The 17,649-nt window shown below is 51.8% G+C and overlaps 3 protein-coding genes across 3 annotated transcripts; 1 reads left to right on the forward strand and 2 right to left on the reverse strand.

Annotated features, from left to right (window-relative positions):
* Window positions 1–1,114: 1,114 nt before the first annotated feature.
* Window positions 1,115–3,981, forward strand: INS49_009118 (uncharacterized protein; the record flags this gene model as incomplete). Its single annotated transcript, XM_043169855.1, has 4 exons — window positions 1,115–1,249; window positions 1,306–1,843; window positions 1,903–2,542; window positions 2,613–3,981. 4 exons carry the CDS (start codon window positions 1,115–1,117, stop codon window positions 3,979–3,981), a joined length of 2,682 nt encoding a protein of 893 aa, XP_043027535.1.
* A 4,267-nt stretch (window positions 3,982–8,248) lies between these two features.
* On the reverse strand, window positions 8,249–11,351 carry INS49_009119 (uncharacterized protein; the record flags this gene model as incomplete). Its single annotated transcript, XM_043169856.1, has 2 exons — window positions 8,249–10,868; window positions 10,927–11,351. The coding sequence occupies 2 exons, from the start codon at window positions 11,349–11,351 to the stop codon at window positions 8,249–8,251; spliced, it is 3,045 nt and encodes a 1,014-aa protein (XP_043027536.1).
* Window positions 11,352–14,634: 3,283 nt separating this feature from the next.
* INS49_009120 (uncharacterized protein) lies at window positions 14,635–17,412 on the reverse strand (the record flags this gene model as incomplete). The annotated part of the gene is made up of 1 exon (XM_043169857.1): window positions 14,635–17,412. The coding sequence occupies one exon, from the start codon at window positions 17,410–17,412 to the stop codon at window positions 14,635–14,637; it is 2,778 nt and encodes a 925-aa protein (XP_043027537.1).
* Window positions 17,413–17,649: the final 237 nt, after the last annotated feature.

Below are 17,649 nucleotides of genomic sequence, written 5' to 3' on the forward strand. Positions count from 1 at the left end.
CAAGGAGGACCGCATCTGCGCAGAAATACTCTAGCCTAGTCGCACAGCGCGGAGGTAATTTCGACACCACTTTTCTGCACAATTACGCGATCTCCATCCGGTGACTGCTGTATTATTGGCTTGGTTCTGCAGTGAGTCTTGCATGCCTGCATGATCAAGGGATCCGTCCCTGCAGCAGTCCTAGTTCTCGGATTTGCGGCCGCTATGGACGTCAACCATCGGATCCCCAAAGCGGTCCGTTCGCGACCTACATCTAGGAGCTAACAACATTACATCGTGCACTATATGTGCAGTGCACTTGTAGTAGGGTATCTACATGCCGAAGCTGGTGTGCCTTAACGGATAGATATCAGTTTGTTTCAAACCCAGGCTCCTGGCACAGGCGTGATTGGTGGGAGCCGTCGCTCTTCTGCATGCAATGGGTGCAGTGGTATCTTATCACGCCTTGTCTTGGCGGTGCCAATACTCATAACCGTGCCTGGCCAGAAGCGGAAGGTCGCGAGGAACTCCACGTGAGCACCCCAGCTCCCGACAGCTTCTCGCCCGCGGGCCCGGTCCCAGCGATGGCACCCTGCCAGTCGGCTGTCAGGGGCCGCCTCATCAGATTGGCGGCAACGGGCCACATGACATCCACTCGCCTTGCGACCTCGCCGCCAGCACCCCATAGTCTCATATCAGCACGCGCACGCGGGTTGGACACCGGGGGACGCGTATGGCCATGCTGTACTACACCTATACCAATGCGACCTACACCAGGCCTTGCGTTGCTATCTGCGGCTTTGGCCTCCCAAATGGCACCCTGCATCGACCCTGTCCTTCCCTGGTTAAGCAGCCAAGACCACCCATTGTGCATCTGATGCTGCCCCTCTGGACGTTGGTCGGGTGAGCTCTGCTTGCCACCTCCACATGCCGAAGCGGAACACCAAGTGGGATAGATAGCGCTGCTGATTTCAGGAGTGCATATTGCTTGACCACATATAAAGAGCAATGTTCATGATCACCGCAAGAATGTCTGGTCCAGCTGGTCTCGGTAGGTCGCCAGAGAGGCACGTCTCCTGATCACTCATCTTCTTCTCCGACTGGTCTTGTCCCTTGTGACACGCACGGTTCAGCCATGCTTCCATTCTTTTCCCTACTCCCCTTCTTGGGAGGAGCTTTCATCTCGACCGTGTCGGCGGCTGGTGAAAGGGCTCCCAAGGGTAATGCTACTATTCCTGGCGCCTACATGGTCGAGTTCGAAGATGCTCATGTAAGACACCACTGCTCTATACTGGTGACATTCGGGTATCTAATGATTCGCGATAGGACATTCGTTCTTTCTATGACAGCCTCAGTTCCAAGAATATCAAATTCTCTGAGAGGCTGAACCTGAGTTACAGCCTCTTCAAGGGTGCATCATTCAAGCTCGAAGACCTTTCCGATGAAGATCAGACCGTAGACGAGATTGTCTCCCTGGCGACAGTCAAGTCGCTATGGCCAGTGCGCCGCATCAACGTGCCCATTGAGAAGAAGATCACCACGGGCACCAGCATCACCCCGGAAGAGGCTGCCAGGGCTCTCCGGAAGCGTCAAGACAACGGCACCGAGGCGGACACCTTCTCGACACATGTCCAGACCCAGGTCGACCAGCTCCGCGCCGCTGGCTACACTGGTACCGGTGTCAAGGTCGCCGTCATCGACACTGGCATCGACTACCTCCACCCTGCCCTTGGAGGCGGCTTCGGTGAGGGATACCTGGTGTCCTATGGCTACGACCTTGTTGGCGACAACTACACAGGCTACAACACTCCGGTGCCTGATGATGACCCCTATGACTGCGCTGGGCACGGAACTCATGTTGCAGGTGAGATAGCGTCCTGATCCATCAAAGATGATCATTCCAAGCAACTAACGAGATTGCAGGTATCGTTGCTGCTCAGCCGAATGAGTACAACTTCACCGGTGCCGCTCCTGGGGTCACCCTAGGGGCGTTCAGGGTCTTCGGATGCGATGGCAGCAGTGCAGACGACGTTCTAATCGCCGCTTTCAACCTGGCATACGAGGCCGGCAGCGATGTCATCACTGCCTCTATCGGAGGTGACTCTGGCTGGAGCGAAGAGCCCTGGTCCGTAGCCACCCAGCGCATCGTCGAGGCCGGCGTCCCGTGTACCCTGGCCGCTGGCAACGCCGGTGAGTATGGCCAGTTCTTTGGTAGTGCTGCCGCAGACGGAAAGGGCGTCACCTCGGTCGCGTCCTTTGACAACTCGGAGTACCCCAAGCTGCTTACCGAGGCCACATACACCACGAGCGAGGCCAACGCTTCCACTCCGTTCGGATGGGTTGCCAGCTCGGTCCCCTTTGGCAATGTCACGCTGCCTCTGTGGGCCGTGAGCAACACCACAACGGTTGTCGACGATGCCTGCTCAGCTTTGCCTGCTGATACACCCGATCTGTCCGGCTACGTCGTCCTGATCCGCCGTGGCACGTGCACCTTCGCGAGCAAGGCCAACAACGCGGCTGCTTATGGTGCTCAGTTCATCCTTTTCTATGCTAACTCGGATGAGTACGTTCCCACTCATGCATGATTGATCATTGCTGCAAAAGAAAGTTTGTGCTGACTCTTCCTTGAACAGAGTCATCTCAGCCGATATCACTGGCGCCACCGGGATCTTGGGAGCCGGTATGGTATCCGCAGAGCAAGGTGCCCAATTCGTCGAGGAGCTGAACGATGGCTTGGATGTCATCTTGACATTCATCGACCCCAACCATGCAGGCGTCTTCTACACTTCGGTCCAGAACACGCTCACGGGAGGCCATGCCAGCACCTACACCAGCTGGGGCCCGACCTACGAGGTTGATGTCTACCCGGATGTGGCTGGAATCGGCGGCAACGTCCTCTCCACCTGGCCCCTCGCCCTCGGCGGATACGCCGTTCTCTCAGGTACTTCCATGGCCACACCCCAGGTCGCAGCCATCTATGCACTTGTGGGCCAGGTCCGCGGCACATTCGACCCAACTGTCCTCGGCAATGCTATTACCACCACTGCCAAGGCCAGCATATGGAATGATGGCACCGCCACCTATACCGGACTCGCACCTGTCGCCCAACAGGGACCCGGCCTGGTCCAGGCCTACGATGCCGCTTTCACCACGACCTTGCTGAGTGTCGGCAGCATCTCCTTCAACGACACGGAAAACTTCGTCGACAGCTATGCATTCGGCATCGAGAACACCGGGTCGTCCAGCGTGACCTACACACTCAGCCACGTCCCAGCCCTGACGGCGTACACGCTCACAGAGCCCGCCTCCTGGCCGGCATACTTCCCCAACCCAACAACAGACGTAGCCGCCAGCCTCGCCTTCTCAGACAGCACCATCGAGGTCCCCGCCGGCTCCACGGCCAACATCACAGTCTCACCCACCCTCCCCGCGGGCCTGGACGCCTCCCTCCTGCCCGTGTACAGCGGCTATATCACCATCAACGGCTCAAACAGCGAGAACCTGGCCATCCCCTACCTGGGCGTGGCAGGCAGCCTGTACAACGCGACCAACCTCGACCAGACCTACACCTACCTCACCACCTACAGCGACCCCTACCTCACCGACGTGGCCGCCAACACGACCTTCACCGTGCCCTACCCCACCTTCGCGGCGGCCCAGAACCCGGACGCCAGCACCGCCTACCCGGCCGCCACGTACCAGCTCGACCTGGGCTCCCGCGCCGTCCGCGTCGACGTCGCCCCCCTGAGCGCCAACTACAACGGCACCACGGCCGAGGTCCTGGGGACTACCATTGCCGGCAGCGTGTACGGGTACCCCGTCACGTACCTGCCGCGGTACTACTACGTCGCGCCGTTCACGGGCCTGCTGGCTGACGGGACGGTCGTGTCGCCGGGGCAGTACCAGCTGGTCGTCAAGGCGCTGCGGATCTTTGGGGACCCGGACGTTGCGGAGGACTATTTCACTATTGAGACTGTGCCTTTTACTCTGGCTTATCAGTGAGGCTGAAGGTTCGATTTGTTGCTCTGAAGTTAAGTAGAGACAAAGAGGTGAGATTAGTGTCCCGGCTTACAGAACTCAGGATGAGGCTAGCAATGTACGAATCCTTTTGAAAATCAAACTCAACTTGTGATTGGAGAGGGGTCGTAGATCCAAACCTTATTTCAGAGCTATATATCTAATTGGCTCTCACTTGCTGGTGCTACCCAACGTGGAAAGCCGGACTTTTCTTAGTGATGTTACTAGCACGCAAGTTTACAGACTACCCTGGCCGACTTATAGACGTCAATACGACCTCATCCGACCCCTGACAGACACCAACTCCTGGGTACTTGACGACCACTCCATTTTCCCAAGCATGATTTGTTGTCGACCAAATCAGCCAGCCGTAGTAAGTAGTGGTTGGTGTAATGGTCTAAATATCACGATTTGGGGGTTTCAAAACATTTTGAGCTCTGGGCTGCTCCTTTTATCAACGTCCCGCCAGCCGCCTGAGAGCACCTTACCACCTATAGACTACTATCACAAGGCTCTCATGTCGAATATTTAACAGGAGAATGGATATTCGCATCCACAGAAACGGATAGTACATCCATATATCTACGGTTTGACACAGGACTCAACTCCTGCCAGGGCTTATAACTGATGGTCTTTCTGGGGTCAAAGATGTCCTCAACATTCAACTCCCTCTGGAAGGCCAGGGACCTGTACTCTAGCCGAAGCAGGCCTGAGGCAAAGATAATCGTGAGTCGCAGAATCAGAGATCCAAAGATGCAATGCTAACAAGGAAGTGCTTCCTTCTCAGGGACCGAAATAGGGAACCCGGCATGGACGAAGTAATGTAGTTCAGCATGAGGCTGTTCCGAGCAGGTACCTCCCCGCGGCTCATTAGGCACCATGGCATTATCTGCTTGGCAAGCTGCTCCAGTTGGCCCTATAGTGCAGCAATCATGGTCAGGACTAAAAGGACGCATTAACGAAATGTCTTAAAGCGAATCAAGCCCTGCGGGTTGAGAAATACCAAATGTTGGCCCGTATGTCCATGCATAATGCATATCTTCGGACACCGTCACCAGTCCTTGGTTGCGCTGCGAGACATAATGAAGAACTTCACGCGCCGCAATTGACAATATCAACAAAACTGACAGCGACACTATAAAAAGAGGACGGAAATAGAAATCCGTCCATGCTGGTGGTGAATGTTGGTTGACCTGACTGTTCCAGAGCCGGTCTCTGCAACCCGTTTTCCGACTCGTCGACCCTCGTTTCCACCGATGCCGATGGATCTGAGATTTCAGGGTCGTCGAGAAAAGGTGTATCGTGCCTCGGTGCGTTTCGTCTCCGAGAGGAATGGCCCTCGTCCGCTGAGTTGTTGATCTGCGGTATGGGCTCGGAGCTACGCGACCCGCGAGAATGGCGTTCGGCCTGATCCCGGCACTCGATGGAAGGTGTGCGAGCATCGTATGTCGGACCCTGGCTTGTTTCTGCACTAATACTGTCAGCGCTATGCTCGGTGGCCTGGTAGTCCACTGCATGAAGCGGCCGATAGCTACTGTCAGCCATGATGGTAGAGGTATTGGTGTGTTGCAAGTGAGCAAAAGAAGAAACAATTCAGACCGCCCCAGACCTGAGTCGCTGTTGATGTGTGGGCAACACCTGAAAATTTTCAGGACGTGGGGGGCCATTTTGTGCCAGGCAGACAAACCACTCCTGCAGGCTCGTTTAGTAAATGCACACCCGGCAGGGCACGCGCATGGGTGGTTGGTTGCATCGCTGCGAACAATAATACAAACGCGAGTCCAGCTGTGGGTCCGTTGGGCTTGGCTGCACTCCGTAGCAGGCTGGAGACCCCGATCTTTATGAGAGGCTTGGGCGGGAGAGTAATGCATCTTGGTATGATCATTCAAGGATATTGAGCAGAGCGTACCGCAATTCAACGCCTTATTCATTATGGATCACGCTCCCTGTAGTGTTGAATCAAGCCACAAGGCCAATACATTATATCGGAAGAATTGGGAACGAAATACCTGAAAGGCGAGCTCACGGTATCTATTTTTCAAGAAAGTGGAAATACCTTGTGAGAGGATGAAAGTCACAATTGGCACACCCTCAAGAGTCTCCGGTACGCTGTTCTTCTCGCTCAGTAGAACAGATCAAGCCAGACATGGACAACGATCGGCACGGAGGTCTCAGAAAGGAGAGAGACGTATTTTAGCGCGGCTTAGGAGCGACTCTTGGAAACATTCTTAGAGTATCAAGAAGATTCTCGAATTGCATAGATATGTTGCCCCTCAAGGTTCCCTAGCTTTGCCAATCAGCCAGTCCCAGAACTTCCTATCGTAAAAGGCTTTGCGTTAATGTCAGGTATTGGATAGAATATGCGCTAGTATCAATATTAGTCTCGATCACACAATAAACATACAGGTTCTCTTTGAGTCAATGCTAACCATCACGGTCCACACTATATAACTAATACACATAAGTTATATACTAGTAGTATTTCTCCTGGATTAGCAGCCAGCCATCACAGTTTACAGCTTGAATTAGCAGGTCGCCATCAGGGTGCACACTCTTGACTGGGAGTATAAATATGCTGGTCCTCCTCCCACCCAACTTTCCTTTCCCTTCTTCTTCTTCTACCAAACACACACACACATACACACACTCACACACTCACACACACACACACACACACACACACAAACAAACAAACATACACACACAAACTTTTACTTTTACTTTACTTCTTCTTCTTACAACAACAACAACAACAACAACAACAACAACAACACACAATGCCTTCCAAATCTCAGAAACAGAAGAGAATCCCTCTTCAGTGGTGGTCAACCGAGGCCCCACAACAACAACAAGTACGGAGTCTTGGGAGCCAGCCTGCTCAGAACAACGCCAAGTCTCCATACCTTCTCACGCCATCCGAGTTCCAAGAACAGCTGCAGCGACAGTGCATGCAGCGATCATCGACAAACCGGAGGTGAAATCCCTCTAGCGCTGCCGCTGGTGGGTGCAGCAGGCGAAAAGCCTTGGGCAAGTTCGGGTCTGTGGCCTGGCGGTTCCACCAGTGGTTGTCTAGTTGGGTGCGCTAGGGTGTGACCTAGCAGGCAGGTACCGTCTTCGGGCGAGGGCGACTTGGCTGGCGCTGAGTTTATCTGCTAGGTGACGACCTTTTGCGTTTTGATTTTTACGGGTGTGGCCTAGCAGTGCAGGTACCGTCTTCGGGCGAGGGCGACTTGGCTGGTGCTGAGTTTATCTGCTAGGTGACGACCCTGTGCGTCTTGTTTTTTTCGGGTATGGCCTAGCAGGCAGGTACCATCTTCGGATGAGGGCAACTTGGCTGGAGCTGAGTTTATCTGCTAGGCAATAACCTTTTGCGTTCTGGCGTTCTGGAGTTTACGGGTAAGAGCCTAGCAGGCAGGTACCGTCCTTTGGACGTGGGCGACTTGGCTGGAGCTGAGTTTATCTGCTAGGCGGCGACCCGTTCGTGCTTTTTCTTGCTTTCTCGAATCTGCTTTGTGGTGTTTTCGTTTTGTTTTGTTTCTGGAGTAAGAGTCTGGCAGTGCAGATACCGTCTTCGGGCGAGGGCGACTTGGCTGGTGCTGAGTTTATCTGCTGGACTCCGACTCCTGGGGTAAGAGCCTGGCAGTGCAGATACCGTTCTTCAAAGGACGAGGGCGACTTGGCTGGTGCTGAGTTTATCTGCTGGGCGACGACCCCAAGGGCGTCAAAGTCGTATTCTGCGCCTCCACGTGGTGACGCCTGGATAGTACCAGAGCAGAAACGCAATACTCAAGTAAAAATCAGATAGCTCCTGATAGGTGGCAAATAAATCTCGTGTGGCTCTTGTGATGCTTGTTTCCACAGCAACCACGGTGACTCACTATGGCTGACATATGATATTTTGGCAGGTTGGGAAAGGCACTGCTTAGCTCGCCGGCCGCGTGCCGCCTAGGGCCTACAAGGCTGCTGCTACTTAGCGTGGTGAGGCTGCACATGATATATGGTTAATATAGCCAATTACGAAAGCGGCAGTGGACTGCGTCACAGGTATTACAACGCGAAGGCCGAGAGTATGTGGGAGAATTGTCACATCACGCATTTACCGTATCTCGTCTACTTGTCATGTCTCTTGCGACGCGGCGGGAACATATAGCTTATTCCCCCATTGTTCCCTACTCACTGGTGCTATCGAACTTCAAAATCTAGACCGTTCTCAGTGACGATTTGTGGCGTAGCAATGCAGCGGCCTCCGAGGTCAATATAATCTTGTCCATCCCCTGAGCTCCACCAACTCCTGGGTATCCGATGACCACTCCATCTTTTCTAAGCGCAACATCCTCTCGACTGAGCCAGTCTTTTCATGCCCATGTTCGGTAGAGGGCTGGCCTAGCCACGCCTTGAGCCATTGCATCACATCCAGCCCTTGCTTCTCCACTCGGCCGGCTCTATCGCTCCTCGTCACGCGGAGGGTGTCTATAGCCAGTGAATTTGGTGATTCAGAGTTATCATCTTTGCTTCCATTCCCAGAAATCTCAAAGAGCTCGAAAAAGTCCGCGAAGGAGATTCGAAATCGTATCTCGGTGGTCCACATAGATCCAGATCCTATATTTAATTTTTGCATCCCGCGTACTGTCGCCCACATCGATATGTTCAATCCAATATTGGACTTCAAGAGACTTCTCGCCACGCTCAACCATTTCTCCGTTTGAAAATCCCGTGGACGCCAGAGAGTTAGCAAGTCCTCGAAGATGTCCGCAATGGCGACGACGCAGGCGGGAACCAAACTTGAACGTTCCACGTCGGCGTCCTTGTCGGATACCACGCATAGCTCATTCATTCCTCTTCCCATTGTTAAAATCCTTGACGCCAGCTCATAATGCGACTGCCGCACTGCCGCCAAAAGAACACTGCCGCTCACACAGGTCCCGCCGGTATTTATGGTGTCTTTAGCAACTTCGCGGAGAACAAACCGGTCGAGACCGCAATACGCGGCATACACCATGATTGAGACCTGAGCCGGCGGTGGATCCCAAGATTGTGAACATGCGTTTCGAACGACTTGCAAGGTTGTGGGAGTCAGTGATTCTCGAAGTGGAACTGCGAATTTAGCCATCAGGTCCGGGTTGACGTTTTGGCGGAAAGGCCGATCAAAGTTCTTGAAGACATCATGTCCAGGTGGGAACCTTGAATGCCAGCCGTAAATGTTCTCTGCAATACGGATTTTTGCGTACACTTGAGACTCTTCGAAGTCTGAAAATGCTTCTAGCAAGGCACGGCGTCGATTTTCGTTGTGCAGTAGATAGTCCCGCGCGGTTCTATGACAAAACCGAACCATGGAACTGAAGAACGATCGGATTTGTCCTGGAGGACTCAAGCGGGCCTCGTAAGCAGCGAGACCTCGTATTTCGAGAAACCCTCTGGCAAGCCCATCAATTTGCTTTGTGACATGATCGAGCCGATTGGCAATTTCATCCTCAGAGTATGGCTTCATGTGGCTGGCTGATGGGAAGTCGGGACTCAACAGTCCTCCTTGGTCACATTGCTGCCCCTCCAGCCAGGAGAATGCCATAGCTGTCAGATCACGACGACAGGGGTTGTGTGTTGCAAGTAGGAGCATTCGATTTGACCTCAGCCTCTGAACTTTGTCCGCCTCAATAGGCTCCCTCAACTTTGTATATAGCATGTCGAGGTCGGGAGGCAATGCTCTGAGCTGGGCCTCGATGACCGAATCGGGATCGCCCTGACGAAATCCCACAAGTAGGAGGTCGATGACAAGGTGAACCCATAGGAAAACGCCTTGGGCATGCTTAACCACGATGCGCACCAAGCGTCGGCACAGATCGCCCCTCTTCCGACCATCGATGTCGTTCGCCAGGCGGTTAAGACAGTAAGTCCTGATATCGGACTCGTTGAGCTCGTGCAGCTTGATCAGCCTGTTCCCTGAGTGATCGAGTGGGCGCATGAATTCCGAATATGGCCGGGAACTGACACACATCTTGAAGGCACCAGAACTAACCCAACTCTGCAGCATGTTGGCCAATTCCTCGTGTTGAAGCCGGTTGCCCTCACACTCATCCAGGCCGTCGATGAAGAAGCACAGCCGATATCCACCCGTGGATGCCCGATTCAAAAGCAGTTTGAAACATTCTTCAATACGGTCTTGGTCAAAATGTTGGACCTTCTCTACCAGTATGTCTCCAACGGAGGCCTGCATTCTTCTGAACTGCACTGGGAAAACTTCTGCAGCGAGCTCTGGACACTGGCTGAGTGCTTGGAAGAGCATTGAGCGGTAGAACCCTGTCAGAGTCCGTTGCATCCTGGAACCTGGATTCCAGAAATGAAATACACAGAATACCAATGTGTCCGGTGCTGCCCATACCTGCAGCTCCTTCTTGGTTCTTTCATGTTGGCTAAGAAACTTCATCAGAGTTGATTTCCCTGATCCAGGGTTTCCCGAGACGTGGAGAATTTTGTCCCCTGCTCTCAGCCATTCAAGGAATAGCTGCCACGCACGTGCACGTTTATCCCCTCTATTCAAAGGGCCGTCCTCGACGGTCCAGTTGTAGGTATCCCGTGCAGCCCTCGGTATCTGATTGGCGCGGGAGTCCATGTCTTCGGAGACGAGCTGGCGAAGTATTCGGTGCTGAAGATGGGTATCGCCTACTACGGCTTGGATCGTGAGAAGCATTGTCGATATGTCAGACAGGGATGTTTCACTCGTCGCTTGCTCAACGCCGATGGATTTGTTCAATCTGTCTATGGCCCCCAGAATTCTGTTCTGTGTGCTAGTGATCTGAGTTCTGAACCCGATCTTCAACTGTGAACAATCATCTCTGAGCTTGGCAATGTCGAGGTTGATGCTAGATTGCTCTTCGCTATATGGTCCTTAGAATGTGGTTGAATATATCGATAACTGCAGGAGTCTACACCTACCTGAGGAGCAATGTCACTTGGAGGAGAATCTCTGACCGGTATTCTTGCAGCCGAATTTTCATCTCAGCTACGTCCTTCCTGCTTCTGATACTCATCCAACTTGATTTCACACTGCGCCAGACCGTCCGATTGTTTCTGGGACCGGCGAGCTCTTTGAGCAGATTCTGAAGTTTCTTGGAGTCGGCGTGACATTCTTGCGCGACTCTGGCGGTCCTCCTTTCGGCTCTAGTCTTACACAGGGGCTGTACGCTCAGTAAATCAGACAAAGCGTCAAGATCATCCTGAACATCGTCGAGGCGCGCATTCTCATCCAGAGTCCCGTCTACTGAGCGGTATATCTCGATCGCGCCTCCAACCAGGTTCCAAGCAAACTCTACGAAGGTGAGGACAGAGGATGCCAGACCAACAGCCGAGACAGGATCCATGGCTGGGGGGCAATATACGCGTGGTCAAAAGTGTAAGACAATCTGCAGTGAGGGTCGATAGTGATAGAAGACTCTAGACGTCCATTTAAGCTCTCGTGATCGTCGAAAAGGGGACAAGGATTTCCTAGAGATCTATGCGGGAGATAGTGAGCAGCCCGAGAAGTGAGGGGGTTGGACACAAAGTCAAGCTGATGTTGTGCAACTCGAGCTCAGCTGTGGCTGCGACTGGGGTGGCTGTGTTCAAATGCAGATTCACTCGCGGCAACAGTACCTCTATAGTCACCCCTTGCGCTGAGCTGCCCCTGAATCTGGGACAGTCCTAAGGTCAGAGTACGACTGTGCTAAAGTGAGGTGGGGTGAGTCTAAACCGAGCTTTACTGAGTGTGGCCGGGTTCGGTTAGACTTGCCCCGCAGCTCGGCAGCCCGGGATCCTGGGCCAGGTTAGAGGGCCAGCCCTCCCACACCTCGCCTTCCTAGGCCTTGCCCCTAACCAGGTGCATGGCTCCCAGCCAAACAGAGGTACTACACTGGTTTGCATTGCACCATATCAAAACCACGCTAGTGAAGCCGACGTGCTGCTTGCAAACCCAATCTATGTGCGTGCTGTCATTTAAGCAATGTACCGCATGTTTCTAACATATACTGCTTAGATCTAACTAAACCAGACATGAAAAGAACAAGGCCGTTCCCAGCTATCTAATGCTTCTTTCCATCATCGGCAACCATTAACGACAACCCTCCTCCCCTCTACCTAAATTTCAATTTAACGGCACATTAGTAAAAACGAAAAGGGGAGGGGTTGAGTGAGAATGGGTGTGTTTACATGGCCACAGTGGCTGGCTGCATTCGCAGACTACATTTACTGTGGCGCTGGCGCCCGCAACCTCTACTGTTTCAAACCTTTACCCTAACTACAGTCAGTCCCTTCAATTGACGCATTGAAGTCAGCTGCTTCGTCTCTAAATCTCCCCTGGTGACAGGTGGCAGGCTTATTCGGTTGATTTACAAATAAGGAGTACCTGAACTGAGGCTTATTTGTTTGTGTGAATCTCCCAAATTACCAATCTTGACACCAAAGTGGCTTCATTCTTAATCCGTATACATACGGAGCTGTATGCGGTCCCTTCATGCAGTGGTAAACGCTCAAAGACCTAGCGTTAGATAAAAAAACATGCTTGACGCCAAACAGCTGAAGATGTTGAATTCAATGGATCCCAAGGTGGATGAATATAATGAGACATGTAGGTACCATGCACAGCTATCATTATCCAATATGCAAGTGTCTCCAAGTGGATAAAATATGCAATAACGCTTATAGTTGCACTTGGCGGGGCGTTCATCAAATTCTGCCAGCAATGCGGGGTATTGATTGATCATCAACAAACACCTACTGCACTCTTTTGCTATTGTATTGGCCTTTCTCACATCCAGGCTCTTCAATCCCCTGAGAATCCTCCGAATGGTCCAGGTACAGATTATCATAGGTTACCGGTTATCCTCATTGTTATGCAACAGCTCCTGCCTAAAAGGTAGTGTCGCAGCCATCACATCAACATCCAATACGACCACTTGTTACACTCCGAGCTCAGGATTCAATCACCAAGCTACTTTCCTCCGTTCCTCATTCTGCGGGAGACGTGATCAGACTCAGTACCATGGGCTCAGAATTAGAAGACCAGCAAGGCCCATGCCCCAAGAGTCCAGCCGAGTCCCAGGAGGAGATGGCACTCTATCTCTATCTCGGCAAGGATGATCTTACAAGATATTTGTTAACGGAGGAGGAACTGAACGACAAAGAGGCGGAGAGATTACAGACTCAGTCAGAAATACGCACACTCTACCAAAATGGCGTACCGTGTTTCTCACGAAGCGCTATCCGAAACCTAGTTCACCAAATCGATGAAACGAACTTGAAGATCAATAACGGCGAACCAGCTGAGTTCCTGAAGTTTCTAATTCCAACAGTTAACGGCAAGACTGTGGAGATTGAAGTTGAAACCGGAACTATTCACTCAAATTATGGGGGGCAGGAAGTCATAATGTAATGATCTATTATTTTCCTTTCAACTTTACTCCTATTATACCCCTTATTATATCTCTGAAAGTCTTCTGATTAATAATTTTATTCTATACATACAGGACAGCCCCATTCCTATACTACCGACCATATCAACAATTAATTACTATATGCGCAGACCCAAGAGAGTTCTACCCTAGACAAGCATTATGTCCACTTCAAATTTGCTATTTTGCACGAATCAGAGACCCTAGGACCAACCAGTTACTACCACCATTACGAACTAATCCGCTGGAAGAGGTACGAGAGGCTTTCAAGAACGGCTTTCAGACCTGGCAAAGTAGTGAAGATTGCAAGCATGTCGAGACTATTCTTCGAACACTACCTATCAACTCAGTCTCCCGTATTATCGCTTTCGGCAATGGTACAATCTCAACCAGCGACAGCCAACATAGCATCCTACAGCATGCTCTCATGCTAACCATTAGGGATAGCTTGCAAAGCCTTCAAGCTAGCTTGGGCATTCAATGCTTTGCTCAGGACCCTATGTATACAGAAATTGATAAGGAACTCCTTCAAGAACTAGGAATTACAGTTCTAGAGGATCCTCGGGCTTTTCTAGAAGTCAGTGACGAGAGTATAGTCTTATCCTTTGGACCTGATATCCCAGTAAGACAAGTTGTTACAGACCTTGCAAGGCCGGCTGTTTTTATCTGCGATAAGGTTCGCGAAGAGCAGGAATTGCTTAGTACTTGGTCTGAGCGGTTCTTCTCTCGAACTTGGACAAGCATTGAGGAGCTTGAGGCTAGGTTGTGAGTTAACAAATGCTTCCCTGTGAGAGTCCCAAGGCTAACCTTTAATGCGAAATTCAGAGGTGATCCAGAATCTCCTCGTTTACGTGACTTGATTCAGAGGGAATATGAAGACACTGGAAAGCTGGACGATCAGAACTTTGCAGGAGCCAGGATATATATCAGAAAACCTGGCATTTGAACATCGAAGTAACACCATTTGAGAACGGTGATATTCTATTTCTTGCTCTGTTCTTTTCCTTTCTCTGTTCAACTACAATCACATAAAGTGTGGTAGGAAGGACTGGGTCTGGCAAATATGCGATTATTTGTATTCGAAGTGGGCGCATTGTTAAATTCTGAGTGCAGAAGGGGCCCTGGGCACCCTATTTAAAGATGTACGGAGGTCACGTAACCCTCCATTAACTGACCCTCTGGTGACTGACCCCCCAGTAACCGCCACATAAAGGCTTAGTTACATAATAACCATAGTCTTTTCTCGGTCAAGGTCAAGACCAAGTGGCCACATCTCCAACCTGACGACCATGTCCTGATCGAAATCGCTCAAATGGCCAATGTCAGCCGTCCAGAACGCATGTTGGACCCATTCCAGGACTCGGATGTTCTCAGAAATCGCTTGTCTTTCTCCCATAATTCGTGTTAGTCTGGCAAGGCCGATCCCTTCAAAGTCAGGTATGCGAGTGGCGGCGACCTTTGCAAGGTCGATGGCGTGCCTTAAGACGGCCGAAATGATGAACTCATCAGGTGTCAGATTTGGCGAGCTTTCAGAATTCGCGATGGTGTCCGCTAAGAAGCTTGCCCAGTGAAGGAGCCATGTCTTCCCAAGTTCAGTGCCCGGTAGACCGCTATTCGGCGTCGGCTTTGCTGCAAAGCCGTTGGACGACAGGAATGCAAGTAGCCGTTCCGTAGACTGTAGCCATTTGATGACAGTCGAAACTGAAGACTCACAATGCCCAAGATCTAGCTTTGCCATGGTATCTCCCAGGCACCAACTCTCAGTCCAAGCGATAGCCTGGTCACTCAGACCGGGAGAAACCGACCCTAAAGAAGTCTCCAGCTTGTGACCGGGGGAGGCTATGGATGCCAACGCCTCAGATTTGCAACAGCGAAATCTATCAATCCAGTACGTGAAGTCTTGAAATAGCTTTCTGCCTTCCCGGAAGCATCCCATTCGGCTGTAGAGGGCAACGTCAAGCAATCGGCTCCGAACTTTCAGGAATCGAGCACGAGAAGCCTCAGACGTCTGAACCGACGTGCCATCCGTGCCTGCTGGACGATCTGGCTCTGAATCTCCGAACACGGCTGAACACAAGTCAAAAAGCTGCTCTTGGGTCGCAGTGTTCATGGGCGTGATGCGGCGACTTGTTATGGAGTTGTTGTTGGGTTGGCCTGTAGTGGAAGTGAACATATTGCGCTGCAAACGTTCGAGAATTTCGTCGTGTTCATCTTCGTCTCCAAAATCTATCTCGTTGATACCTGCGACCGAATGAGGGAAGGAGTATATGATGTCCTCGCCTAGCGTCTGTACAAGATCGTAATACTGATTTTGGTCACTAGTGAGCCTGACGATCACAAATCTGCCGGCAACGAACGCCAGCTGGTCATTGTTCTCGGTGTTGATCCCTTCTCTACACAAACCCCAACTTGCGCTGAATGGGTGAAAGAGGGATTCAAGTGTTATTGAGATGTTTCCATCTTGCTGAATGAGCTTGAAGAAAGGTTGAACAGAGGACGACAATAAGATAGCCTGGACTTGAAGAAACCCATTGGCCCTATGAACTTCGGGAGCAGCCTCGGCAGACTTGAACTGCCACCGTGCCTGGACATTCGCCAAAGCATCTTCTGTGATGGCGTTCGGGATTGATCTTTCTGGAATTTCATGACCTGTATATATTGCCTGGTTGTTCCAGTTCGGAACCCAGCTTGGCAACTTGAGGCCTCCCTTGAGTGGGCTCATTGTGCTGGCCAAAGGCAGTATGGTACTCAAAGCATTGTGCTTTTTTATGATGTATGCAGTAATTCCGATGAATACTTCTTCAACCGAAAGCTCGTACGATGGAAGAATAGCGCTGACATCCCATCTTCGGATCAGACCTAGAATTGAGAAAATCCTGTCCCTGGGGTCATCGCATTTGTTGGTGGCAGTGCATTTGAGCAGGGGAAGAAGGTCCTGCTCGCATATTGTGGCTCTTCTTTCGCGGTATGCCATCCAGTCTGGCAAAATGGCCTCATGCTGGGACAGTCCGGCCAATGGCCAAGGGGCTGTGTCGCTTCCGCACTGGAGGGTCACTGACTGGGCGACAATGAACTCCAGGACTGTCCACATCCTTTGGAAGTAGGACCCACCCAGAAAGGCCCTAAATGCAGTAAAGCCTTCGGACGAGTGGGGCTCGGGTTCAAAGTCCGCATCGCCGTATTTCCTCTTTCTCGAAGTTTGTGTCGACTTGAGTCTCTGCGAGTGATCAATGAATCGAAGCCAGCGGAGTGCGGCACTGCTGGTCTGGCAAGGAGGCCCAAGGTACGCGACGACTTGACGAGCGCGTGAAAAGATGTTTGCCATCAATCTGACTTGGCTTGACTTCTCCCCTTGGTCGTGTTGGTTGATACAGATGGAATCCACCCATAGGACTCTCTGGGGGCCTTTCTGGTGTCTCATGTGCCGTAGTGCTTCTGCACACGTCTTTGAGATGCAGAGCATGTCCCAAAATTCTCCGAGGTATATGACCTCGGTGCACTTAATTTCACCTGGAGTTTCCGCATGCACGTATGAGAGACAGTCGTAGCCGGGTTCATGCGCGCCAGCCTCCTCGAAATCCATATTCCGTACGATCTGGTATTCGCCATGCAGAGCCTCCTCGGGTTCTCCGCAGTTCAGGTGGAGGAGTCTGATCTCGTTGACTTCTAGGGTGTTGTACAAAGGGTTGTGATCTTCATTCTCGGGGACGGCCGGCGCGACGGCATGATGTCTTCGTTGTGGTCCATCCAGAGGCAGACTCGCCCGAGTGAGCTGAGCAGGGGCATTCTGGTCGAGAAATTGAATCTGTGGTGGCCACCATAAGCTCGGGCGGTCATCACCAGTTGGCTGTGGCTTCGTTTGTGGAACCCGTTCCGAGATGTTAGGTGCCGCTTCAGCCGGAGGTGGTGCCAGGGCATGACAGTTATTGCAGTACGGTAAGCTGTCAATCGTCACAATTTCAGGGCGACGACAGTGTGTCTCATGCCACCGTATCATTGTTTCGTTCATCGTCACTTGGAAGCCCCTGGGAGATGATGAAGCACTTGACGTTGCTCAGTCCATCAAAGTAGATGAGGTGATGCTCGAACTGCAGGGTATTTATACTAAAGTCGCGCACCATACCCAGGCACGGACCACCAACACAGCATCCATTCTGGTTGGCCAAGCTTGATAGCCGCGGTATGCGCTTGCGCGCTAAAGTTATTTATATGCCTTACCATCTTGCGATTCCAG

Source organism: Diaporthe citri (genome assembly GCF_014595645.1).
Source record: "Diaporthe citri strain NFHF-8-4 chromosome Unknown scaffold_3, whole genome shotgun sequence".
Lineage (NCBI taxonomy): Eukaryota > Fungi > Ascomycota > Sordariomycetes > Diaporthales > Diaporthaceae > Diaporthe > Diaporthe citri.